General features: G+C 38.5%; 1 protein-coding gene across 1 annotated transcript; it reads right to left on the reverse strand.

Annotated features, from left to right (window-relative positions):
• Positions 1 to 651: 651 nt before the first annotated feature.
• LOC125376220 lies at positions 652 to 27,474 on the reverse strand. Its single transcript, XM_048388180.1, has 6 exons — positions 27,359 to 27,474; positions 18,529 to 18,622; positions 17,324 to 17,380; positions 16,910 to 16,939; positions 3,149 to 7,888; positions 652 to 662 (listed from the first exon to the last, which is right to left on the reverse strand). Exons 2-6 carry the CDS (start codon positions 18,605 to 18,607, stop codon positions 652 to 654), a joined length of 4,917 nt encoding a protein of 1,638 aa, XP_048244137.1. The 5' UTR covers positions 18,608 to 18,622; positions 27,359 to 27,474.
• Positions 27,475 to 27,479: the final 5 nt, after the last annotated feature.

Genomic DNA, 27,479 nt, shown 5'->3' on the forward strand with positions numbered 1-27,479 from the left:
TACACTTACAATGCACTCCGCTCAATACAATTACAATGAATCTATGCACAAAGTGTCAACTTTACTCCCCTCAATACAGTTACAATGCATCTATGAACAAAGTGCAAACTTTACTCCCATCAATACAGTTACAATTCATCTATGTACAAAGTGTCAACTTTACTCTTGTCAATACAGTTACAATGCATCTATGTACAAAGTGTCAACTTTACTCCCCTCAATACAGTTACAAGGCATCTATTAACAAAGTGCAAACTTTAATCCCATCAATACAGTTACAATGCATCTATGTAGAAAGTGTCAACTTTACTCTTGTCAGTACAGTTACAATTCATCTATGTACCAAGTGTCAACTTTACTCGCCTCAATACAGTTACAATGCTTCTATGTACAAAGTGTCAACGTTACTCCTCTCAATACAGTTACAATGTACAATGTGTCCATGTCTAAACATGTTCTCCTTCTATCAAGATAGTATTCCTCAACATCTGATTTCTCATAAGTGCAGTGCAGTGCAGTGTTCACTGCCTCATCCTGATCATTTATGACAAATATCAATAGCAACATTTCCGCATTTTTTTACAAATTGCCTCAGCTGCCAATTGCAAAACTGTCTGTCTTTTCTTGTTCTGGATTTTCACGGCCCCCTTGTCAAGAGAAAGCTGAAATGTTTCACAGCAAACTAAGTTACTCCTCTCAATAAAAGATGATTCATAGTGAGAGAGACAGTGTAGTGCAGTGCTTCCTGCCTCATCCTGATCATTTATGTCAAACATCAGTAGCAAAACTTCAAAACATTTGTTACAAATTTTAAAGCATCAATGACCTTGTTTGCATTATTCAAATTAAGGAAGATGCGTTTTTTCATGTTTTTGATGTGCACATCTGCCCCCTTGTTAAGAAAGAGCTGACACGTTTCATAGCACACACATTCACTCCTTTGTTTGATAAAAATGTAATCATTGGCAATGCAGGTAGTGCAGTGCAGTGCAGTGTTCCCTGCCTTATCCTGATCATTTATGTTAAACATCGGTAGCAACACATTTGTTACAATTTGCCTTGGGTGCAAAGTGTAGAACTGTCTGTCCTTCCTTGTTATTGATGTGCACATCTGCCCCTTTGTCAGGAAAGAGCTGATATGTTTCATTGCAGAACTGTCTGTCCTTCCTTGTTCTTGATTTTCACATCAGCCCCCTTGTCAAGAAAGAGCAGATATATATCACGGTGTAAACATTCCCTTCTATTGAAATGTGAATCTTGGCTGTGCAGATAGTGTAGTGCAGTGTTCCCTGCCTCATCCTGATCATTTATGTCAAACATGGGAGCAGCATTTCCACAATATGTTTACAATTTGCCTCAGCTGCCAAGTGCAGGACTGTCTGTCCTTCCTTGTTCTTGATTTGCACATCAGCCCCCTTGTCAAGAAAGAGCTGATATGTTTTATGACAAACACATTCACTCCTTTCAAAAAAATATGATTTTTGACAATGCAGATTGTGTAGTACAGTGTTCCCTCCCTCATCCTGAACATTTATGTCAAACATCGGTAGCAACATTTCCACACATTTGTGACAATGTGTCTCAGCTGCCCCGTGCAGAACTGTCTTTCCTTCCTTGTTCTTAATTTGAACATCAGCCCCCTTGTCAAGAAGGAGCTGAAAGGTTTTATGGCAATCACCTCCACTTATTCGCTTAAAATGTAAAGATTTACTTACTCCATACAAATATGATTCTTGGCAATGCAGATAGTGTAGTGCAGTGTTTCCTGCCTCATCCTGAACATTTATGTCAAACATCGGTAGCAACATTTCCACACATTTGTGACAATTTGCCTTAGCAGCCAAGTGCAGGACTGTCTGTCCTTCCTTGTTCTTGATTTGCACATCAGCCCCCTTGTCAAGAAAGAGCTGATATGTTTCATGGTCTAAACATTTACTTTTTCTATCAAACACAGATTCCTCAACATTTGAATCATTGTGAGTGAGTTAGTGTAGAGCAGTTTTCCCCATGTCATCCTGATCATTTATGTCAAACATCGGTAGCAATATTTCCAAAGATCTTTTACAGTTTGCCTCAGCTGCCAAGTGCAGAACTGTCTGTCCTTCCTTGTTCTTGATTTTCACATCAGCCCCCTTGTCAAGAAAGAGCAAATATATTTCACGGTGTAAACATTCCCTTCTATTGAAATGTGAATCTTGGCGGTGCAGATAGTGTAGTGCAGTGTTCCCTGCCTCATCCTGATCATTTATGTCAAACATCGGAAGCAACATTTCTACAATATGTTTACAATTTGCTTTTGCTGCCAAGTGCAGGACTGTCTGTCCTTCCTTGTTCTTGATTTTCACATCAGCCCCCTTGTCAAGAAAGAGCTGATATGTTTCAAAGCAAACAAAGTTACTCGTTACATAAAAAGGCATTTCACAGTGAGTGAGATAGTGTAGTGCAGTGTTCCCTGCCTCATCCCGATCATTTATGTCAAACATCGGAAGCAACATTTTCACACATTTGTTACAAAGTGTTTCAGCTGCCAAATGCAGAACTGTCTGTCCTTTCTTGTTCTTGATTTTCACATCAGCCCCTTTGTCAAGAAAGAGCTGACAAGTTTTATGACAAACACATTCACTCCTTTCAAAAATATATGATTTTTGACAATGCAGATGGTGAAGTACAGTGTTCCCTCCCTCATCCTGAACATTTATGTCAAACATCGGAAGCAACATTTCCACACATTTGTGACAATGTGTCTCAGCTGCCCCGTACAGAACTGTCTTTCCTTCCTTGTTCTTAATTTGAACATCAGCCCCCTTGTCAAGAAGGAGCTGAAAGGTTTTATGGCAATCACCTCCACTTATTCGCTTAAAATGTAATCCTTGGTGATGCAGATAGTGCAGTGCAGTGTTCCCTGCCTCATCCTGATCATTTATGTCAAACATCGGTAACAACATTTCCACACATTTTTTACAACTTGCTCTTGCTGCCAACTGCAGAACTGTCTGTCCTTCATTGTTCTTGATCTGCACATCTGCCCCCTTGTCAAGAAAGAGCTGATATGTTTCATGGTCTAAACATCTACTTCTTTTACCACGATAGTATCTATAGAAAGCGAAATGGTGAGTGAGATAGTGTAATGCAGTGTTCCCCTTCTCACCTTGATCATTTATATCTGACATCGGTAGCAACATTTCCACACATTTTTTACAATTTGCCTTAGCAGCCAAGTGCAGGACTGTCTGTCCTTCCTTGTTCTTGATTTGCACATCAGCCCCCTTGTCAAGAAAGAGCTGATATGTTTCATGGTCTAAACATTTACTTCTTCTATCAAACACAGATTCCTCAACATTTGAATCATTGTGAGTGAGATAGTGTAGAGCAGTTTTCCCCACGTCATCCTGAACATTTATGTCAAACATCGGCAGCAATATTTCCAAAGATCTTTTACAGTTTGCCTCAGCTGTCAAGTGCAGAACTGTCTGTCCTTCCTTGTTCTTGATTTTCACATCAGCCCCCTTGTCAAGAAAGAGCAGATATATTTCACGGTGTAAACATTCCCTTCTATGGAAATGTGAATCTTGGCGGTGCAGATAGTGTAGTGCAGTGTTCCCTGCCTCATCCTGATCATTTATGTCAAACATCGGTAGCAACATTTCCACAATATGTTTACAATTTGCTTTTGCTGCCAAGTGCAGGACTGTCTGTCCTTCCTTGTTCTTGATTTTCACATCAGCCCCCTTGTCAAGAAAGAACTGATATGTTTTATGACAAACAGATTTACTTACTCCATAAAAATATGATTCTTGGCAATGCAGATAGTGTAGTGCAGTGTTTCCTGCCTCATCCTGATCATTTATGTCAAACATTGGTAGCAACATTTCCACACATTTGTTACAATTTGCCTTAGCAGCCAAGTGCAGGACTGTCTGTCCTTCCTTGTTCTTGATTTGCACATCAGCCCCCTTGTCAAGAAAGAGCTGATATGTTTCATGGTCTAAACATTTACTTTTTCTATCAAACACAGATTCCTCAACATTTGAATCATTGTGAGTGAGATAGTGTAGAGCAGTTTTCCCCATGTCATCCTGAACATTTATGTCAAACATCGGTAGCAACATTTCCAAAGATCTTTTACAGTTTGCCTCAGCTGCCAAGTGCAGAACTGTCTGTCCTTCCTTGTTCTTGATTTTCACATCAGCCCCCTTGTCAAGAAAGAGCAAATATATTTCACAATGTAAACATTCCCTTCTATTGAAATGTGAATCTTGGCAGTGCAGATAGTGTAGTGCAGTGTTCCCTGCCTCATCCTGATCATTTATGTCAAACATGGGGAGCAGCATTTCCACAATATGTTTACAATTTGCCTCAGCTGCCAAGTGCAAAACTGTTTGTCCTTCCTTGTTCTTGATTTTCACATCAGCCCCCTTGTCAAGAAAGAGCTGATATGTTTCAAAGCAAACAAAGTTACTCCTTTCATTAAAAGGTATTTCACAGTGAGTGAGATAGTGTAGTGCAGTGTTCCCTGCCTCATCCCGATCATTTATGTCAAACATCGGAAGCAATATTTTCACACATTTGTTACAAAGTGTTTCAGCTGCCAAGTGCAGAACTGTCTGTCCTTTCTTGTTCTTGATTTTCACATCAGCCCCTTTGTCAAGAAAGAGCTGACAAGTTTTATGACAAACACATTCACTCCTTTCAAAAAAATATGATTTTTGACAATGCAGATTGTGTAGTACAGTGTTCCCTCCCTCATCCTGAAGATTTATGTCAAACATCGGTAGCAACATTTCCACACATTTGTGACAATGTGTCTCAGCTGCCCCGTGCAGAACTGTCTTTCCTTCCTTGTTCTTAATTTGAACATCAGCCCCCTTGTCAAGAAGGAGCTGAAAGGTTTTATGGCAATCACCTCCACTTATTCGCTTAAAATGTAATCCTTGGTGATGCAGATAGTGTAGTGCAGTGTTCCCTGCCTCATCCTGATCATTTATGTCAAACATCAGTAACAACATTTCCACACATTTTTTACAATTTGCCCTCGCTGCCAACTGCAGAACTGTCTGTCCTTCATTGTTCTTGATCTGCACATCTGCCCCCTTGTCAAGAAAGAGCTGATATGTTTCATGGTCTAAACACCTACTTCTTTTACCATAATAGTATCTATAGAAAGCGAAATGGTGAGTGAGATGGTGTAATGCAGTGTTCCCCTTCTCATCCTGATCATTTATATCTGACATCGGTAGCAACATTTCCACACATTTTTTACAATTTGCCCAAGCTGCCAAGTGCAGGACTGTCTGTCCTGCCTTGTTCTTGATATGGACATCTGGCCCCTTGTCAAGTAAGAGCTGATATGTTTCATGGTCTGAACATTTACTCTTTACAAAATCACCATATCGTTTAAAGTGAGTCAGACAGTGCAGTGTAGTATTCCCCGCCTTATCCTGATCATTTATATCTAACATTGGTAGCAACATTTCCAGACATTTTTTGCACTTTGCCTCAGCTGCCAAGTGCAGAACTGTCTTTCCTAGATTGTTCTTGATATGAATACTTGCCTTCTTGTCAAAAAAGCGTTGACATGTTTCTTGGTAAAAATGTTTTTGATAAGGTTCATCAGGATGTAGTGGCAACTCATCACATTTGTTGCATTGTCTGTAATTTGTCTTTTCAATTAGTATTTCCAACACTTCATGATTGTGATTTTCATCAGATTTTATCAAGCAGTGTAAGGCTGTGTTACCATCACTATCAGTTCCTTCCACATCAGAAAGCAACATGTTGACACATTGCTTGCATTGATTCGATGCTGCTTTATGGAGAAGAGTTTTCACAGTTTCGTCCTTCATTTGTACTGGAGCCTCTCTGTCAATCAAAGATCTTAAAAGTTGATGGAACTTCTTTCCGTGACACAAACTCGACTTCATTTCATCGCAATTAGAAGGGGGAATTTGAAAAACCACATAGATGAATTCTATCAGCGTATCTGGGGCATTTTTGCAAGATGCGAGAGTCAAAATTTCATCAAGATCCATGATTCCACCTGCCTTGTGAAGAAGTGACATGACTTCCACCGCTCTGGAAAGTGTGCTCAATATATCTCTATATCTTGCTGATGTATTTAGTTCTGTAATTAGACCTTCAATGGCTTTTCTGTAAACATTTTTGTGATTATACATATTTTCAGTGCACATTTCAATTATACTTTCGAGGAAGGTCACATTGTAATGCTTAACAGAAGTGTGGAAAAGCTGTTTCAGGCTATCTGGTTTTAGTTTGATAATTTTTATCAACTTTAAGGAAGTTTGAGGATTCAATCCTGGTGAAGTACTCAGAACATGAAGACATTTCCAAGATGGTAGTACTCCCATTCTGAGCAATACATCAACTAAGTGGTTTTGGCCCACGTAAACAGAACACACTAAGGCTTCGTTAAGCATAGACTGGGTTTCAGCATCAGTGGCAGAACTGACTTGGTGAATGATGTATTCAGCAAACATAACCATACCATTCATTATGGTATGAGATAGGAAATAACCATACGTAATGCCTGCACACTTTCCAATCTCCTGATCATTGTTTGAACATACTTTGCAGAACCTATATCTTACATCATAGTCTGTTTCAACAATCCACTTGTTCTCTTTTCTTTGCAATGACATCATCTTAATATCACATCCTCCAAATATCTCTCGGAAAATATTTCCATCGTTTAGAGAAGGATGGGACAATACAATGTATCGACTGTCCTTGTTCGTCAAATATTCTCTCAGTTTTTTTGCCAATGTTGGATAATAATCTTTTTCCAAAACAAACACATTTCTCATATCACATTTAATATCTGTAAGAGTCCAAATATATTCGACTAACATAGATGGCGTGCACATGTCTATTCCCAAATCGGGGAATGACTCACATAAATCCACAAACAAGACATCATGTATTGACCTGTGTGAGAACTGATAACAATTCCCATCGCTGACAAGGTAAACACAACACAAAGCTTGAAGAATCTCCTTCATATTTGGTTCCTCCTTCAAACCAGAAGCTTTCATCATTTGCTTACATCGACTTGTAAACTCTTCAGGAGGACTAATTGTTTTCACAAGTCTTTTTGGAAGCTGTCCATCATATGCCACAACCATAAGCAACATACAATAGCTATCTCGTTGACTCCTTTTCAGAGACTTAATCTCTTCTTTGATAATTTCAAAGGGCTTGCGGAAGAAATTGTAACCACTTTCCTTTATGTGTTTATGTGAAGCAAAATATTTACAACATTGTGGAAAGCCTAGAGCCGTGTCTGTCATTGCTATCAAAGTTTTTTCCACATATGTTATATGATTTCCACACAGCGTGTCCAAAAACTCTATTTTCTCTTCTTCTGTGAGACCGTGTAATTTTTCATCCAATTTGATACTTCTTGAAGATGTAAATATGTCATACCTATGTAAGGTTGATTCTGTTTGTGTAATTATTTCTGATCTTGATGTCATCACTAACCAGATTTGTCCAGATTCCACCTGAGGCCACACAAGGTCAAACTTCTGTCTCCACTGGTCCAGATTGTGTTGGATCAGATTAGTAGATCCGAAAATATCGTCAATCATGACTATGAATTTGTCAGCAAAATATTCAGATATATGAATACTGTCAAGACTGGATTTGGGTAGATAGTTCCATTCATCAGGTGATGATATCTTTACTGGTTTCCGTGAGAACTCCTTCGATGCCCTCTGTAACAGAGTGTAGCCCATGTGGGATTTCCCAGATCCTGATCTCCCCCTGATGACCACACAACCTTGTTCCGTCAGATGCTTGTAGGCAGCATCCTCTGCGTGTGTTGACACGTGCTTGCTGTCATCCATTGAGCGGATTTTCAGCTCTGTTTCAGCTGAGAACAAAAGAATTAATGTAATGAAATAATATGCTCCTTTAATTCAACTGGAATATATAGTGAGTGAGTGAGTGAGTGAGTGAGTGAGTGAGTGAGTGAGTGAGTGAGTGAGTGAGTGAGTGAGTGAGTGAGTGAGTGAGTGAGTGAGTGAGTGAGTGAGTGAGTGAGTGAGTGAGTGAGTGAGTGAGTGACTATACGCCTCTTTTAGCAAGAGGACACCAGGCATTGGCTTCACATATTGTACCCATGTGGGGAAGCGTACCCAGACCTTTAGCATGACAAGCGAACGCCTTAACCACAAGGCTACCCCATCCCCACATTCTCCCAATCTTTAAGAAATCATTATGGTATATAGTCTTTATTCAAGAAGAATCTATCGGCCCATATTCGTAATGGTGGTCCATTATTACATGTATAAAACATTGATGTACTGTGGTTGACAAGTTATATCGTATCCACCAGACAATCTATTGTGTGGGAATGAAACAGACAAAAACTCAAACGGTTTGCATGGTAGACAAACATTGTTTTGTGTTTGATGGTGTTTACATTTGATGTTGTTAAGAGAACATAAAAATAATAAAAGAGATGGTTGCACTACATGGTACATGTTTATATATATTTCTTGCAAATCATATTTTTCACATTCTAATAAAAAATATTCATCTTCTACTTATACCACCTCTCTTCTCTAGGTATGTTGTAAATATGACCCATCTCAATTTGTAGATTGAACAAACTGCAACAAAATCTTGCTAGTGCAAGTCTGAATTTAGAAAGAGTTATACATGTTAAATAGGGCTCACCACCAAATGCAATTTTGAAATAGGTTTTGTGTTTTGTTTTTGATGTGCAAAACAACGTAGCATTCCAGTGTTGTTCATATGAACACTTTAGTCTAAGTACAAACTCTGATAAAATCCAAACAAACATCATATAATAATAATACAGTGCATATTTCCCACACATAACTGAAACCAACATAACACATTAAAGTTTCATTTTCGATGCCCAATTAATCTTACAATCGGCTAATACCTGCAGAAGCATATTGTAGTATTTTTTAGGACATTTTGTTTCCGGCATACACAACTTAAACAAGAATTTAATGTGATAGAGAGTAGTTCTGTATATATTGATCATGTTTTATTCATTAGCTGTTTTATTTCAGTATGTTGTGAATTAATGTTCATTGTAATGTTAATTTTGTATTTTTGTTTGTGAAGTCCTAACAATACCTCCTGTCTCTTTTTTCACCTAACCTTCAACTTACTTAACTTACATAACAATTCGGGGCGGTCGGGTAGCCTAGTGGTTAAAGCATTCGCTCGTCACGCCGAATCCCGACATGGGTACAATGTGTGAAGCCCATTTCTGGTGCTCCCGCCGTGATATTGCTGGAATATTGCTAAAAGCGGCGTAAAACCAAACTCACTCACTCACTCACTACATAACAATTCTCTTTTTATGCTTCTTCTGCATTCAAACTTTTGTTACACTAAAAATGAGGGGTTTGGTGTCCATACATTACCCATTATACTTTCACCCCCTTCATTTATATTTCATCTCACTTACAACATTATTTACGCTTATTCATGAAGTAAATTTTATATGACTACCCCTAATTCCCAGCTGCTCACAAAAACCAATTGGGATCCACCAGGAGAAAAGGGACTGTATGGGTGCTAGGATACAATTGTGCTATGATGTCATAAAGGCGTTTGACGTCAACTTACTTCAGTGAAGATCGCAATGCATGATGTCATGTATCTCTGTTATAAATATGACCTTAAGCTTGTAAATTTATTTTTGTGTTCTGAAGATGCTGTAGTTTTAAGTTATAATGAAATTTCAAAATGTGATTTTTCATGCATAAGGCCCAATATTTCAGGGTTGGTTACAATTGGTAATTCAAGTTTCTGTTATCAAGAGATATCGTCCAGTACAGTAAATGTAGACAGATCAGCAATATCAGCTAACTCATCCTTAATACAGATTGTTTTCCCAGTGAATGTAACTGTTTATTGCCAGGTGACAATAAAGCGAGTCGATTGTACAATTCCAACTATATCATGAGCATGTGTTTATGAATAGCTTTCAAATAGTAATGATACCAGGTAAAAATGTGAATTTTTACGAACTCAAGGAACTGGTCAGTGAGCCCATCCATCAACAGACTGGCCCATATACAGAATCCAGAGAACAATCCAGTCCCAGGTGTTCACACAGGTGTTCAAGGCAAAAGAAAGTTATGAATTCCAGAGTTTAGTGCACAGGATAACTACCAGCCAGGCAAACAAGCGTCTTTAAACAATCTTCCATATATCGACCCTATTTCCCAAGTTATTATTAGAAGAATCAAGAAGGGGAAATACGTAAACCCAGCTACCTAGCGCATGATGAGAGAGAGAAACAAACAGAGGTTAACAGAGAATTTGTCACACCAAAGCATTCCAAACAGAAAAGGCTTCTCTCCGCATTTATGAATTTCTGGAAGCCTTTGATATTTACAGGACATGTTATTGTGAAACAGGACTGATGGCTGATATGGACAAGCATTAGAGGATATGCCTGGACTTAGCCAAACTTTATCCTTGCCCTGTTTTCTTTAACTATCAGGTAATGTTTGCTAAACATGTTGCTGCCTACTTCGAGAAGGGACAAATAATAACATGGGAGGAGAAAGATCCGCATCTGGTCAATATACACATCTGGGCTGAAGGCTAAGGTCTGTACCATCTGCAACATAGCACAGACGTTTTGTCCAAACAACTTGAGCTCAGTCAAACCTACCCTGGGTAGAGGACAAGAATATACACGGCAGAAACCAACTCTACCAACAAATGACACTTATGGCAGGTTATGTGTGAGGCAATAACTGTAATAACTTTAATGACAGAGGAGATACCCATCTACAATGCCACATTGCACATGTCTTCCTGCGATGCAATGGCAAACACAGCCAATCAAGCTGCAACAAAACCAAATAGGATAAACGACTTGGAATCTCATAGATAACACTTACTCCTATTAATATAGAGACCTTTGCCGAAGAATTGAATATAGTTACTTTGTTATCACAGGCCTTAAATCAGGATTTCATCCAGAATTTCAGGAATACCCTAACACTAATGTCGCTTGCATGAACAATCTCAGTGCTACTAAAGAACCAGCCAGTGTCACAGAATTGGTCAACACAGAGGTTTCGAAAAGGGTATACCCATCATCGAGAAGTTTATCCAATGCTTCCTGGCATACACTACTCAAGGCTCTAACTTTTACGAACTATTTGGCAGGCATAATGATGCTTCAAAAAACACAATCCTACTGCCTTTGCTAGGATCTAAACACTCCTAAGTGTATAAAAGATTACAAGTTCCAAGTGGTTGTATATGCCTGCCTATCACCTACAGTATCATATCTAATTCACATGTGGCTTAGTCTTGAACAGACACCATGGATCACATCAACAAACTACACCCTACGATTAAAATCATCCAAGACTGACCCATACTGCAAAGGTGTCGATGTGGTTTTATTTGCTACGCACAAAACCAGTTACTTATCAAAGATCACAAAGAGCAAACTTCCACACCCTTGACTGAGGCCTTTTGTTCCTTGAGTAATTAGGAATCGTCCTGTGAAGAGCAGGATACAAAACACTCATGTATTCCGGCTATTCCTTTATGATCAGAGCCGTAACTCCAGCAGCCGAAGCCAGAATCGAAGACCACATGATTAAAACCTTGACATCTGTGGTACCAGTACATTCAGGATGTGGTCATGTACACCATAATGACTGTGGTACCAGTACATTCAGGATGTGGTCATGTACACTATGACATCTGTGGTACCAGTACATTCAGGATGTGGTCATGTACATCATGACGACTGTGGTACCAGTACATTCAGGATGTGGTCATGTACACCATAACGACTGTGGTACCAGCACATTCAGGATGTGGTCATGTACATCATGACGACTGTGGTACCAGTACATTCAGGATGTGGTCATGTACACCATAACGACTGTGGTACCAGTACATTCAGGATGTGGTCATGTACACCATAACGACTGTGGTACCAGTACATTCAAGATGTGGTCATGTACACCATAACGACTGTGGTACCAGTACATTCAGGATGTGGTCATGTACACCATAACGACTGTGGTACCAGTACATACAGGATGTGGTCATGTACACCATAACGACTGTGGTACCAGTACTTTCAGGATGTGGTCATGTACACCATAATGACTGTGGTACCAGTACATTCAGGATGTGGTCATGTACACTATGACATCTGTGGTACCAGTACATTCAGGATGTGGTCATGTACACCATAACGACTGTGGTACCAGTACATTCAGGATGTGGTCATGTACACCATAACGACTGTGGTACCAGTACATTCAGGATGTGGTCATGTACACCATAAAGACTGTGGTACCAGTTCATTCAGGATGTGGTCATGTACACCATAACGACTGTAGTACCAGTACATTCAGGATGTGGTCATGTACATCATGACGACTGTGGTACCAGTACATTCAGGATGTCGCCATGTACAACATAACGACTGTGGTACCAGTACATTCAGGATGTGGTCATGTACACTATGACATCTGTGGTACCAGTACATTCAGGATGTGGTCATGTACACCATAACGACTGTGGTACCAGTACATTCAGGATGTGGTCATGTACACCATAACGACTGTGGTACCAGTACATACAGGATGTGGTCATGTACACCATAACGACTGTGGTACCAGTACATTCAGGATGTGGTCATGTACACCATAACGACTGTGGTACCAGTACATACAGGATGTGGTTATGTACACCATAACGACTGTGGTACCAGTACATTCAGGATGTGGTCATGTACACCATAACGACTGTGGTACCAGTACATTCAGGATGTGGTCATGTACACCATAACGACTGTGGTACCAGTACATTCAGGATGTGGTCATGTACACTATGACATCTGTGGTACCAGTACATTCAGGATGTGGTCATGTACACCATAATGACTGTGGTACCAGTACATTCAGGATGTGGTCATGTACACCATAACGACTGTGGTACCAGTACATTCAGGATGTGGTCATGTACACTATGACATCTGTGGTACCAGTACATTCAGGATGTGGTCATGTACACCATAACGACTGTGGTACCAGTACATTCAGGATGTGGTCATGTACACTATGACATCTGTGGTACCAGTACATTCAGGATGTGGTCATGTACATCATGACGACTGTGGTACCAGTACATTCAGGATGTGGTCATGTACACCATGACGACTGTGGTACCAGTACATTCAAGATGTGGCCATGTACAACATGTACACAATAATCTCCCTGCTTTTCAATACACTTCTCATATCGATGGTGAATATTTTCAATTCCAGTCAGGAAGAAGTTTTCTGAGGACACCCTGAAAAACCCATTCACGGCAGCTTTGAGGTCATCGTCATTGTCATAGCGCTTTAGGAAACAGGTGGAAATCACTTGGTGTGAGGTCTGGCGAGTATGGATGGTGAGGAAGCTCTTGTCTACATGTCGCACAGCAGCCTTTGCAAGTTGAGAGGAGTGAGAAGAGGAGATGTCATGAAGTAGTAGAACTCCAGCAGTCAGCATTGCTCGCAGTTTTTCTTTGATAGAATCTCTCTTTGGTCCCGGAGAAGTGGAATGGTGCCATTCCATGGATGGACGTCTTGATTCGGGATCATAGTGGTAGACCCATGTTTCATCACCCGTTACTAATCTCTTTTTGAATTTGACGAAATCCTCCTCAATTAGGTCTAAAGTTTCCCTGGCAATGTCAGTCCTTTTTTCCTTAAGATCAGTATTTAGAAAGGTTGGCAACCAACGAGCAGATATCTTATTCATCTGTAAATGTTCATGAATAATAGTCAGTGGATCCATGGCTTAGACCTGTGTCTTCCTAAAGATCAGCGATGGTAATACGTCTATCTGACAGTATAAATTTTTCTATCTCTTCATTTATGGAAATTGAGGGACGTCCAGACCTAGGGTCATCATCAAGGCTTGTTCTCCCAGCCTTAAACGTAGTAGCCCAATTATAACAGTAGAATAGCTAGGGTACGTATCCCCATACACTTGTGACATGCTGTCATGAATTTCTTGACGGAGTACTTTTCTTTCAAGTAAAACAAATGATGACTCCATGGTACTCATCCTTTTCCATTTCTCTGTCTATTTGGACCCCTATCACGTTCAACTGGCTGTCACTTGCAATGAACTACTCAAACAATGTACTACATTGACTAGTTCATATTACTGTGGCCCATAGTTGACAGTTAGTCAGGCTTTGAGCTTTTTGACCAGCCCGTATGTGAGAACTCATATGTTGTATGTATGCTTTCAGACCAATGATGTTATGTCGTATGTTTCACCGAGATGTTCAGTTAGACACTCAGGTCTGCACTTCCAGTGACCCTAAAGCTGTGACTGTCCTTACTGAAGAAGCATGTGTACCATGTGATAGGAAGCTTGCCTTATCTGACACCCCAAGGAGATTTTCGAGTTCACATCGTTCAAAGCATGCATGAACTTCTATTCTCTGTATCAAATTTTAATTTTTTGTGCAACTGGTAGCTCATATTTCCATGTTTTATCTTTATACCTTTTAACCTTGTGTACATTAATCATGCTAACAACCTCCATGTGTATACCTACAAATACTACTTTTGTAAGCTCAGTCTAGTAAGTCATCCACTTCCAAGCCGCTTTATTAAATTCATACCTAAATAATCTTCATCATGCGCGCTGTTCCTCCCCATAAACATTGTTCTCTTTACTCTATATTCTTCATCATCAGCTCTGTTCCATTCACGTACTTCCAATTTTCCTACCATTCCCATTAGCTAAGTCTATTGTATCGCCTGTCATATTACCGTATTCGCCTTAATAAGCGCCCACGGCGAGGTTTGCTGATATATTGGCTAGTGAACAATCCCAATTAGCACCCCTTCTGACCCCTATTCGCATATAATATGCACAGCTTCCTTCCCCTTTTTCGCTTATAATACGCACTCGTGTGTTATATACACCCTTAATTATTGGCAGTTAAATTCTGGAAGCATATATCTGTAGTACATAAACATTTCAGGCTGTCAGCATAAACCACGAAATTTAGCTTTGTTTTTTTTCACCAAAATAATATTCTAATAAGAGCCCCCTATTTCTAATTTTGAGAGCACCCTGGGCGCTTATTACGTCGAATACGGTATTCCATCCAACCCAGCCACCTTTATAATCCATTCTCAAGCCTTTCCTTACTTAATAATTTTGGTGTAATGTCATTTCACGCCATACATCCATAACTTATGTTATCATTATAAATTATCATATCATATTTTCTGTAACCTCTACTACTCGGATGCTATAATACTCAATATTAATCACAACCTCGTCTGGGCTTTGGCCACAGCTCATAGGAGAGTAAACCTCATTTAAAAACAGTCCAGGTCGTAGCTATCCCAGGACACTACTCTCCAGGGTTACCTAACCCACTTACTCTCTCAATGCCCAGGTTTACTCCTCCTCTTCCTATGATAATAACTATTCCAAATCATAATTAATTAACGAGTCAGCCCCAAGTTCATTGTACTATATTTATCTTATTAATCTCATTAAAATCAGATCTTAGTTCTCACTATCGCTAAACAAAAGATCTGAAGACATCCCATTACAGGTACACATCAGAACGACCTTTCATCCAACCAATCAAAGCGTCGCTTACCAGATCATGAAATTGACAGTGGGAATGTGCTTTCTAATCATGCAACCTCGAAAATGTTAACACGGGGTATTCCAAACAACAGTCCGACTAATTCCGTCAAATTATCGTCTATCTCTCACTTTCCTGAATGTTCGTGTGTTCCGTTTTCTAAATTTTAATCGAGAACTGTGTCAACATATTTTTCAAGCATACTATGAAATAGAAGTCGCCAGATTGAAATGAGGGCCATAAAGCTCGAGAATTCTGCTTTCTAATTGGCTGATGTCGACTTCTTGTTAGTTGCTTCAGTGGTTGGTCAAAGTTCGCGAAAGTTCATTCTGACATGACCTGTAATGGGATGTCCTCAGATCTTTGTTAGGCGGCAGCGAGGACCTAGATCTGATTTTAATGAGATTGTTTATAAAATATGTGTAAATGTAACAATTTAAATATTGTACCTTGGCTTATGATTGTAGTATTTTATATCATGAACATATTATATGTGTAGTAGGTTAATATTTAATCTGCTTTGTTTTTTTTGTGTATCATGCAATGGCATGTTTATTATTGCATTCATTGTTATAGGGTGTCGTTTGTCATCAGCAACACAAATAAACAGAGCTCACACCCTGGCCTGCATCATGTTTTACCACATCAGCCCACATTCCTGGCTATTACATTAACACAATGCTCAAATTCAAAATTAAACAGAGGGAACCTATTGCAGTCTTCAAGTACAAAACGATTGGAAGTAGAAGATTTCACACCTAAAAACATTTGCAAGCAAAATTATGAATGATTTCTCTACTATCCATATTATCGAGACCCCATGAAAGTGCTGAATCATTCCATTTATCTTGTGATTGATCATCATATGTGACAGCTATTGATTTCTTGATGTTTGTTTGTTTGTTTGTTTAACGCCGCACTCAGCAATATTCCAGCTATATGACGGCAATCTGTAAATAATCGAGTCCAGACAATCCAGTGATTGACATCATGAGCATCGATCCACGCAATTGGGATACTATGACATGCATTAACCAAGTCAGCGAGCCTGACCACCTGGTCCTGTTAGTTGCCTCTTACGACAAGCATAGTTGTTTTTTAAGTTGCATAAGTTGCTGAAGACGTATTTTACCCTGGATCTTCACGGGTCGATTTCTCGATGTACATTATTTGTTGATTATTCATCCTTTGTACAAAAGAACACAATTTAACCTGACTTGTTGAACAAAGGAATTCAAAAAGTACTCACAAATAAGATCTTGAAAATGATGGCATGTTTCTGCAAATAAAGAAAAGCTGGTGTTATATTGTCTGTAAACAAATAGTTTACCCATTAGCACGTAAGCGCATTGAACAAGTTATACATACTTTATCTTGATCATTATACTATTTAAAAAAATGGTGAGCCTATGCCATGACACGTTTCCTGTGCAATGCAAAAAAAAGATATAATGAAATATGTAAGACAGGGCAATCAAAATTTATATCTTTTCAAAACCTACATATATGTTTTAACAAAAGGCAAAAGGCAAAAGAATAATTGAAGTGGTTTGGGGGGGGGGGGTCCAACATAAATCCGCAAACAAACCAATAAAAAAATGTCTTACGATGTTGCTATATATACATGACATCCTTATCATTCACTTTGCAGAAATTTACTTACGATTATTTTGCCCAATTACGATACAATTCTTGGCCTTTCCTCCTGTCATACCAGTAACTGAAACCAAGGCAGGACATAAAATGAATTAAGGAAATCTATCTTTATATGTGTAATTGTAGAATCAAAGAGATACCTCAATGCCATTATCTTCATTAATAAGTTTATTAATATGTGAAGTTTTGAAACATGTTTGTGTAGAACTTATGGGGCCTGGAAAAAAGGTTGAATTATCCGGGGCTTGTGGCAACAATACAAAGTGAAACCGAACATCTTATGAGATTTTTACCATGTTCGAACGCAACACTAGATTTTAAGTTGTACGTAAATTTCAGTGTCCGAGCTGGTGGTGGTGTAGGGGGTGGCAACTCATTATTTTAATGATAACATAGAGCAAAACCCTTAAAAATGGCAAATTGCTACTGGTCCTTATGAAACCTTAACTATTTGGGCAGTTTGGCAAGGACTATAGGACTAAGTGACAATTTCTAACGCTGCACATCCAGTTCGATAGATCCAACAATAATAGATGATAAATATAGACGGAACTCACAGGGGCCGGAAGGAGAGTTCAAGACAACTGAGAATTTGAAACGTCAAAGTTTGACACAACGAGGTTCCACTGTATGGACATTTATGTAGCCAGCTACAATATAAGGCATTATTATATGTACACTATTATAGCCAGGTTGGTTTGTTGGTTGGTTTGTTGTTTTACGCCACACTCAGCAATATTCCAGCTATATGACGGCGGTCATGTAGCCAGGTACAAGATAGGGCATTATTATATGTACACTGATGTAGCCAGCTGCAAGATAGGGCACTATTATATGTACACTTATGTAGCCAGGTACAAGATAGGGCATTATTATGTGTACACTTATGTAGCTAGCTACAAGAAAGGGCATTATTATATGTACACTTATGTAGCCAGGTACTTTGTTTGCCAAGGTTATAAATCTAACAACTGATGAATTCCTGTAGTCGAGACACACACATCAAATACACTTGTACACACATTTCAATTGTTTGTTAATGGATGAACATCAACAGATAATCATCAACAAACTGCAGCTGCTAACAGATCTAAACCTAGCACAATATACTCTTTCAATATTCTTTCTACATCTGTAGATGTAGCATGTTAGTAATAATAAATGCAATGCAAACAGGTAGCCTCTATAGGTATAATTGACTCTTGTCTTAACTGTCTTGTCTTGATCTGGCCTGCTTCTGTACAGATTTTTCATCTTCATCTTCATCGCTCCTCTTCCTTTTCCCTTCCATCCCACCAGAGGAAATCTAAATTATGAAGAGGAATGAGATATTATTTTGCAAATCTACCAACTTTACTACTAAGACCTTCTGTAACCAGAAACTGAATGAGAGCCCTGTGTGTGTAAGTGTGTGTGACAAACAGACAGACAGACAGACCGACCGACAGACAGCTTACATGCACTACGATCTGCACACTTGTATATGCAGGTGGATTTTCGTCCATAGATATAACATCAACTTGTTACCTTGTGTTATATAAAATGTTTACTTCCTTGCAGAAGTTATATTCAAGTAGATCTATGTCAGGTCAGCACATATTTAGTGGTATTGGCAATGTACGCATGTTTCTTTATATTTAGCTGAATTGAAATGACAAGAATTACTCATTGTTTGTTGTAAAGTTAACAGTCAGTAAGCAAACGAGTCTGAACATCGATCCACGCATCTGAGATACACTGACATGCAGCAGCCAACTTTCCGAGTCTGACCATACGTTACATATAGTAGCCTCTTACAACAAGCAAGGTTGCTAGGGACCTATATTCTTGCCCCAATCCTAATGATGAGTTTTAAAGGTAAAAAGTAATTTAAACTGTCCCTTTCAAAGTGGTAGAGAATAAAGGGAGATAACTCCTGGATATCAAAGTGGGAAACTAGCCCAACAAATGCCCATGGAATATCCCATTTAATATATACTTTTTGTGTAGTTATCTACCGGAAAATTAAATTCTTACATTACAAACGTAATATCTTGAAACGCAAATTCTCCAAAAGTAACACACATGGACGGTTCACCACCCCTTGTATAAGAAGAAGTTGAGAGTTTGCAAAATCTTAAAAATATAAACAAAAGTGACAAAACATTTTCAAGAGAATAACAAATGGCATATGAAGCGATATTTACTCCATAATGACAATCTGTCTTTATTTTGCCTTATCATGGCGGAACTAATGTAAAAAGGAAGTCAACAGTTTGAGATGGCTAAAACGTCACCTCAGCAAAACGTCACCGATATCTCTGGCGAAAAGACACCGCATTTGGCGAAAACGGCTACTATGTGTCGGGCGAAAACGTCACCTCTACTTTTAATAATTTTAAGAACGATTTTTGTAGTAATATATATGGTTTATTTACATGGGCACAGTTATCACATGATACAGCATGTTGTTTTTTTCTAACCATGATATCACTCCCAAATGTATTATTTGATTGTCTATCATATCATAACCTTCGTGAGGTGGTGACATGTTTAATAACAGTAAATTTTCTGTTAAATAGCTATCTTGACCACTTCTGAACACAGTGTTTTCCTACAAAATAGATAAATGTCTTAACCCCACATTTTACATAGATGTTATTTATGAGGAAGTTCAGCCTTTCAAATACTGTAATTCTGGCAAGTTCTGCAAGAAGGAAAAATTACAAGCGACACACACTCACAATAATTTCATGCCGCAATTATTGCTGCAGACCAACAAGGAACAAAAAACGTAAGGATACATATTTCGTTTATTCACTTCCTCATATTGTCAAACAGGCCAGAACATTATTAAGTAATAATCAATCACATATGTTTCCTTATTACGCATTGTCATTCAGTGTTCATAATCTAACTAGGAAAATTCACTAACCTGCCACACCTAACTTTCCATACATAACACTGAGCAGTCCAGGTATCCTCATAAAACTGCAGTTAGTTAAACACGTTACTACAAACTTCCTTGTCAACTACAACAAAAAACACTGACTGACACGAAACATGAAAATATACAAAAGATCATGTTCAGTATGGTCCCCCAAAATAACATAAACTAAATCATATTCCGCATATATATCGCCATATGTTTTAGAGCTAACCGAAAGCATTATCGCAGTAAATGGGGTTTTACAAAATTGTGGACTGTTTTTAGTCCAGTTCTGGTCGTATCCCACTTCTGGTCGCTACAGTTGTATCCTAGTTCTGGTCGCTACAAGCGTATAGTGTTTTCAAAATAAGTTAACTGCACCTCCCAATCAGAGTCGGCGAGTAAATTGGAGTAGGGGTCTAATTTCTTTCTTGTTTTATTTCACAATTTCACAGTTATGTGTGTTTGTAAGAGACGGTGTGAGTTTAATTTCTATTATTTTTCTTCAAAGCATGTTATTTTTTCACAATAAATTGAGTTGCGTATAAGCTAAGTTGGATTATAGTTGGAGTAGAGGCTAATTTCTAATATAAACTTGTTTTAACATCTCACAATTATTGGTGTTTGCAAGTTACCATGTAAGTTAAATATCACTTATTTGACCAAGGTAAAAAAAAAGGTGTCATTTTTGCCAGGCAATAGTAGCCGTTTTCGCTTGAGTCGAGGTGCTGTTTTTGCCAATCGGTGCCGTTTTCGCCCGGTGCTGTTTTCGCTATAAACCCTGAGGGAGGCACTTACGATAAAAGGACACAATTTGAGGGGAGGTAATTATTGTATGACAATAGTTCCGTCAAGGTGTTATGTTCACTGCAGTGAAATATCAAGGGTTATATTCGCTGAAATGAAAATATCACTTTTCCCAAATTCGGAAAACCCGGTCTTTCACACTGAAGTATATACTAAATCGTGGTACTTCTTTGTGACAAATTATCAGCACAAAATGCATTATGAAGGATGGTACGCTATATTATCGCGGTAGTTCATTTATAATAGATTGTAATGGCGCACGCTTTCAGATCCATTAAATGTGTCATACGCAAAATGTTTCTTGTTTTTTGTTAAATGTTTTTGACACATTAATTAGGATTGGTCGATGCTGATATTCTATACCATGTTCGGTAAACAAAGTACCTGTCATTAGCGACCCAAGGGCGGGCAACTATATTATCACGGTATGGCTATTTTGTGGTGTGATACGTGTGGATGATCTTGTTTACATCCCTACCTGTTTTGGATTATGCATAATCAGTAATGCATACGACCTAGGTTAGGTCAAGGGACTTCGTCTAAACAAATGTATTCTTTTGTAATCAATTTCAATTGGAGGTAGGAAATGCCACTTCAACAACATTCCAGAAACTATCTTAAAAAAGTTAACATGTACACTTACGAGTAGCCGTGACGTACCGCAACGAGTCCTGTGCCCACTTGCACAGAACAATCTTAGTTACAATCGATCTTAGGCGGCTACAATCAACTTTACTATTACCACACAATTGTCCTATTCCACCATCATCCCGAGGCAAGAGAGTTAAGTGACTTTAAAAGTCCAGTTTCCACCCTTGCCAAACTAGGCTGGAATTACTGGGCTCGATCGTAGCGCCACCAGTGGCTATTTCGAGTGATGTCCCTTCTAAGCCTCTCCTATGGACCAATCAGATTCCACCTCTCGTATCAGTTGCGTTTGCTTCGCACAAAATGGTGGTCTGTCACGACGATCTGATCGATAATAAAGATCTATATTGTGATAAAACGGGTCTTACATCGCAAAATGTATCAAATCACGTGAGCACCTTGAATAAAAACATGAAAAGATTTGGAAAATATCTGCTGACAGGGAGTTGGCGGTGCACAGGCTTTGCAAATCCTGCAATCAAACGAAATCTGCACGACAGTTTACGACCGGATTTCGATTTCGGTGCGCGATTTTGTATTGGACTATGCATAGACTCGTTAGTCCAGCCAAAATGTAACTCTATAATACCAGCCTAGTTCGGCAAGGGTGGAAACTGGACTTTTAAAGTCAGTTAACTCTCTTGCCTTGGGAAGATGTACATTCCACTTGCACAAACCCATCTTAACGTGATTGTAAGACGGCTTGGATTTAAGATCGCGATTTTACTAAGATTGAAATCTTTAATGGTGAAGGTACGAATATCTTAAACTAGACTCCTGTCTACGGTTGTCTGCAAACGCGCAAATCTCATACAATGTGTGTAAAAGGTGACGACATACAACATGTACCTCCCTCCATCTCACCTTGCACAGTTGAAAGGTCCCAATTATTTGAAGGAAACTATAACTAGAATGTTGGCATTTTTGACGATTGTAGCCAAAGCTAGTGTTGGCATATAGATTTAGTGATATACTTATTATGAAAATAAAAATAGAAAATAATAATATGTCCTAATAACATAACAGGTAAATGTATGATCGTCATCTATTTGGGGGAGCTTTCCGTAAAATCGTAAATATGGGAGATTACAAGAAAACATGTACGGGAAATAAAAATAATGAATAATGTTTCAAGAAAGCAGTTCTTTAATATATATCCACTGGGTATTAATTATATTTTTTTAAAAGTGTGAATTTTACTTTTGCTATATATGGGATATTTTTCACAAATTTCAAATGTCTCATCATGTGTATTTGCTTGTTTGATGAATATTTGTATTAGTTTCTTATAAATTCAGATATTACATGACATATTATATGTTACATTTAAACGTATGATTTTGCACTTCAAATTGTGTTTACTTGTAGATTAATTTAATGATAACCTAAAGACAAAATAACTGACACGAATGTGACCCAAAAGGGATACAAGGGGAGCTCGGCCGTTCTACAACATTAATACACTGGGCAAGATAGATTCTATGATACCTATACAAAGGGAAACCACTCCCATCTAGAGTATAAACTATGATTAGCTGCCCTTGATTTATCTAAAGGGTCACTGATGTTACAAATTGCTTGCAGACGACCTAGGTTTTATCAGAGACCATATGATAGATGGTCTCTGGTTTTATCCTTCCCTTGATAAGGTATGTTGTTTCAGACTTCCTTCAGCATTGAGACGGGCGGGAATAGAACTTTTAGCTATCGACTCGATAGTTATGTGATTCACTATCGCAATAAACGATATTTCTGATGTTAAATCTGTGGTGCGGTCTCCGTGTTGTTGAAGTAGCGATTCGAATCATAAAATTTAACAAAAAAAAAGAGGCAGTGTTTGAACGTAAAGCAGATTATCAATGTGAAACAATCCCTGTCTTGCACGCCATTTTGTCAGGGACTACAACGATTCTTAGCTACTTACGATTGGTCCGGATCAATTGTAAGTTTCCATTGTAGCTTACAATGATCTTAGCCTACAATCGCTTTGTGCAAGTGGATGGCAATTGTAGCCTAAGATCGTGTTCTTAAGGATTTACAATAATTGTAGTGCTAAGATTGCTTTGTGCAAGTGGACCCGCTGCAATTATTGTAAATCCTTAAGATTGCGATCTTAAGCTTTGGCTACAATCGTCAAAAATGCCAACATTCTAGTTATAGTTTCCTTCAAATAATTGGGACCTTTCAACTGTGCAAGGTGAGATGGAGGGAGGTACGTGTTGTATGTTGTAACCGGTTCCACACGTTGTATGCGCAGCAAGATTTGCGCTTTTGCAGACAACCGTAGACAGGAGTCTAGTTTAAGATATTTGTATCTCCACCATTGAAGATTTCAATCTTAGTTAAAGGGGCACTAATCTAAAGCAATTCCCCGGGACTGGTTGTTGCCTTTGTTATTGTTTTTTCCCCGTGAGTACCCGGATGATATGCAATGCAACTGAGCGTGACAAGAGACTGGGCTACCGTCTTGCAAGGACAGCTAAATAAACTTGGGGGCAATATTTGTTTTACATATTTTGGATCACAGATCGGTTAACCATGATCTATAAAGATATCTATAAAGATGTTAATTAATTTCTTCAGCCTAAACAAACAGACAAAAAGAACGGTGGATCTCATCGGATGTTGCCATTTGGAAATACCCCAGATGGTTATAGTTTAATCATAAAAAAAGCATCCATGCAGTGAAAGCATTTTCGGATTTCGGACTGCCTCGATAATATGATTACTACTCCCTTGTTGTCATCCACGTTTTCTGGTATAACCCTACACTTGTGTATTTGTCGTCGTTCACTTGATGCTCAGTTAATGAATTCATTATTGGTATAATTAGTGGTAGCACCACTCAGATTACCTGACATTTGCCATTTATTGTGTCTGGGGTAATTATTCAATCTAAATACAGGTTTGAATTGAGGTGAAATGTGTGTTATGTAATATGCACGTGGCAGCCCAGCAAGAGATGAATGATCAGTTGATTTACTTTTTTGTGAATCAATGGATCGTTCCTTGTCATCAACGGATAAACAGAAAATACGTTGATTGATTAATCACTGTTATCTTGCATGGTGGATATGTCAAAAGTGAGTGTTTACATGTCTAGGTTTACTAAAACAAAGGGCATACACTCATATCATGGCGTGAAGTGCCGATGTAAAAACAACATACTTTGTTCAAAGGGTTAACCGATAATACGTTGATTGATTGCTCATTGTTATCTAATGGATTTTTTTAGGAACCGTGGACGTTATGAAAATAGTTGTCACGTGGGCTTTCTCAGCCGACCTTTCAGACTTGACACCTATGTGAAACACCTGAAACAATCTAAGTGATCAGTTGAGAAACAAACACGGGTTATAATACCCCGAAACGATATATATATTTTAAAATATTTGATTGTTACAGAGACACGTGACATCCAATAAGTTTCTTTGTACAGCTGCAGACGTGTGGGATATTGTACCTTTGTGTGGATATTCACGGATATATTCCTCGAACAAGGAAGCTGCCTAAAATTATACACATAAATTTGGTAGGTTATAATTATGATGTTTGCCTTTTGTTTTCATTCATTTGCTGTAGCATTGAACAGATTCATTCTTGTTCCTCTACGTCTTGGTTGGGAATAGACGTTGTTTTAACAAGTCTTTTTTTTTGTAAGCATGTATATATTACAGTCAATTTGTAAAATGTTATTCTCTCAGGCAATTAAAAAAATGTGTAAATATTTCAGTCATTTTGACTGAAAAATCTGTCCATTTCTTTAACAGATTGACTAAAATTGATTAAGACGATCAAAAGGGCCTAAAAACATCTCAATTGATTATTATAGATTGGATTAGAAGCCAAACAATATAGAAATGTACTTTTCATCGTAACATTTACAGTCTCTTGGTGATGATATTAAACATAAAAATCTTTGGAATTTGTTTTATAATAATACAGATGGACATATTTTTCAGTCAATTTGAAAAATAACTGAATATTTAGATCTAGGCGTTTAATAAACATGATAAATTTCCTTGGTGAAAATTTTGCACATTTTGACTGTAAAAATATGAACAACGATAAAATAAGCAATACTCAAGAGAAATATTTACTTTGTGTTGCAAGTCAAAATAGTGCAAACGAAAATCGCACAATTACCAAGCAAGTGACTTATCAAAACTTCGTCATTATTACCGATGCTACCCACAAAGATACCTACATTTCCTTTTTATTTCCAAAACTGTATTTCATTTTATTGATCAATGTGACCATACGCCGTTATACTTTCAATAAAAGTGGCAAATGCGCTTACGAATTGCGCAGCACAGGTCGCGAACTAGTCTAGATTTCTACTGTATCATCCGGGTACTCATGGGGAAAAACTATAACAAAGGCAACAACCAGTCCCGGGGAATTGCTTTAGATCAGTGCCCCTTAAGATCGCGATCTTAAATCCAAGCTGTCTTACAATCGCGCTAAGATCGGTTTGTGCACGTGGAATACGACAATTGGATGGTAATTTTAAAGTTGATTGTAGGCTTGTAACTAAGATTGTTCTGTGCAAGTGGACCCTGTATTCGATCAAGCGATGACATATCGTGCTTAGTTTTGTAAACAGTCAACAGGGTGTGTGGATTACGAGATTTACCGATAACGCGATATATAGTCACACTATGCCATAGTTTTGTGCTACTTTGTATAGTTAATTTGTCTGGTTATTGTTGGAGTTATTCGGTTAGAATGTGAATAGTATGCAGTTGTCGTAATCGATCGTACTAAGTAGAAAAAAAGTAATTATTACTTGCCCGTGAAGAGATCACCCGTTTAATAAACATACAGCTGTATTACACATTGTGTAATAGCAAAACGCGTGCTTATGTACTCTCGGAACACGTTTCACGAACAAATATTGAAAGCTCTCAACATCCCTTGGCTTATTCAACGACATTGCGTGTGGAGATAATAGATCACTGAGAGGAGCTTATGCACACTGGATGACCCCAGCAACCTTGTTGCTAGGTTGACGTCACATGGCATTGTTTCGCCGAAGGATCTTGCAACAAAATTCCACAAATTACGTCATCGGGTATTGTGATGTGATTGTGAACTTTGAGGTGCAAGGCCCCGTTCCACAAGGCGATCGTACGGTAGCGCAACGACATTCGTTTAGTTGGTCTAAGTTAAAGTATATGAGTTGCGATAACCTTAACGCTACGATAATTTTGTGGAACGGACGCCTGAATTCTAAAGGTGGACCGTTGGATGGTATTAAATTCATACGTTTCAACTTTTGACGTGTTTGAAGTATTACTGTGTTAAACTCAGTTGGATTATGCCGTGGATCGTGTAGGTGTCAGCCTATTCACACTCAACAGTATAATTCTAAAAACGTTATAAATGGCCAGTAATAAATAAAATACTAAACTCGCTCCCTTGTAAAACCAATTTTATGAAACTCGTGAATAGTTATGGTATCTGACTCGCTTTCGCTCGTCAGATACCTGAACTATTCACTCGTTTCATAAAACTGGTATTACACGGGAGCTCGTTTAGTATTCTATATTAATCACACCTTTCCTCAAACTGAAAGTGAAACAAGCCACTGGTTTCATTACGTGGTGTAGAAGTGGTGGATACAGAAGAACATCTTCTTAAAGGACAAGTGTTGAAGTAAAATGACGTTATACTCACCAGTGCCCAGCATTGACAGATAAACTTCAAACGATTGCTGTCCGTGTCTCGATCACCGCCTCCTTCTCCCACGTTCCTCACAGGGGAATACCCTTGTCTCCGGTAACGTTCGTCTGCGTCC

Source organism: Haliotis rufescens, unplaced genomic scaffold (genome assembly GCF_023055435.1).
Source record: "Haliotis rufescens isolate VD_foot unplaced genomic scaffold, xgHalRufe1.0.p SCAF_7, whole genome shotgun sequence".
Taxonomy (NCBI): Eukaryota; Metazoa; Mollusca; class Gastropoda; order Lepetellida; family Haliotidae; genus Haliotis; species Haliotis rufescens.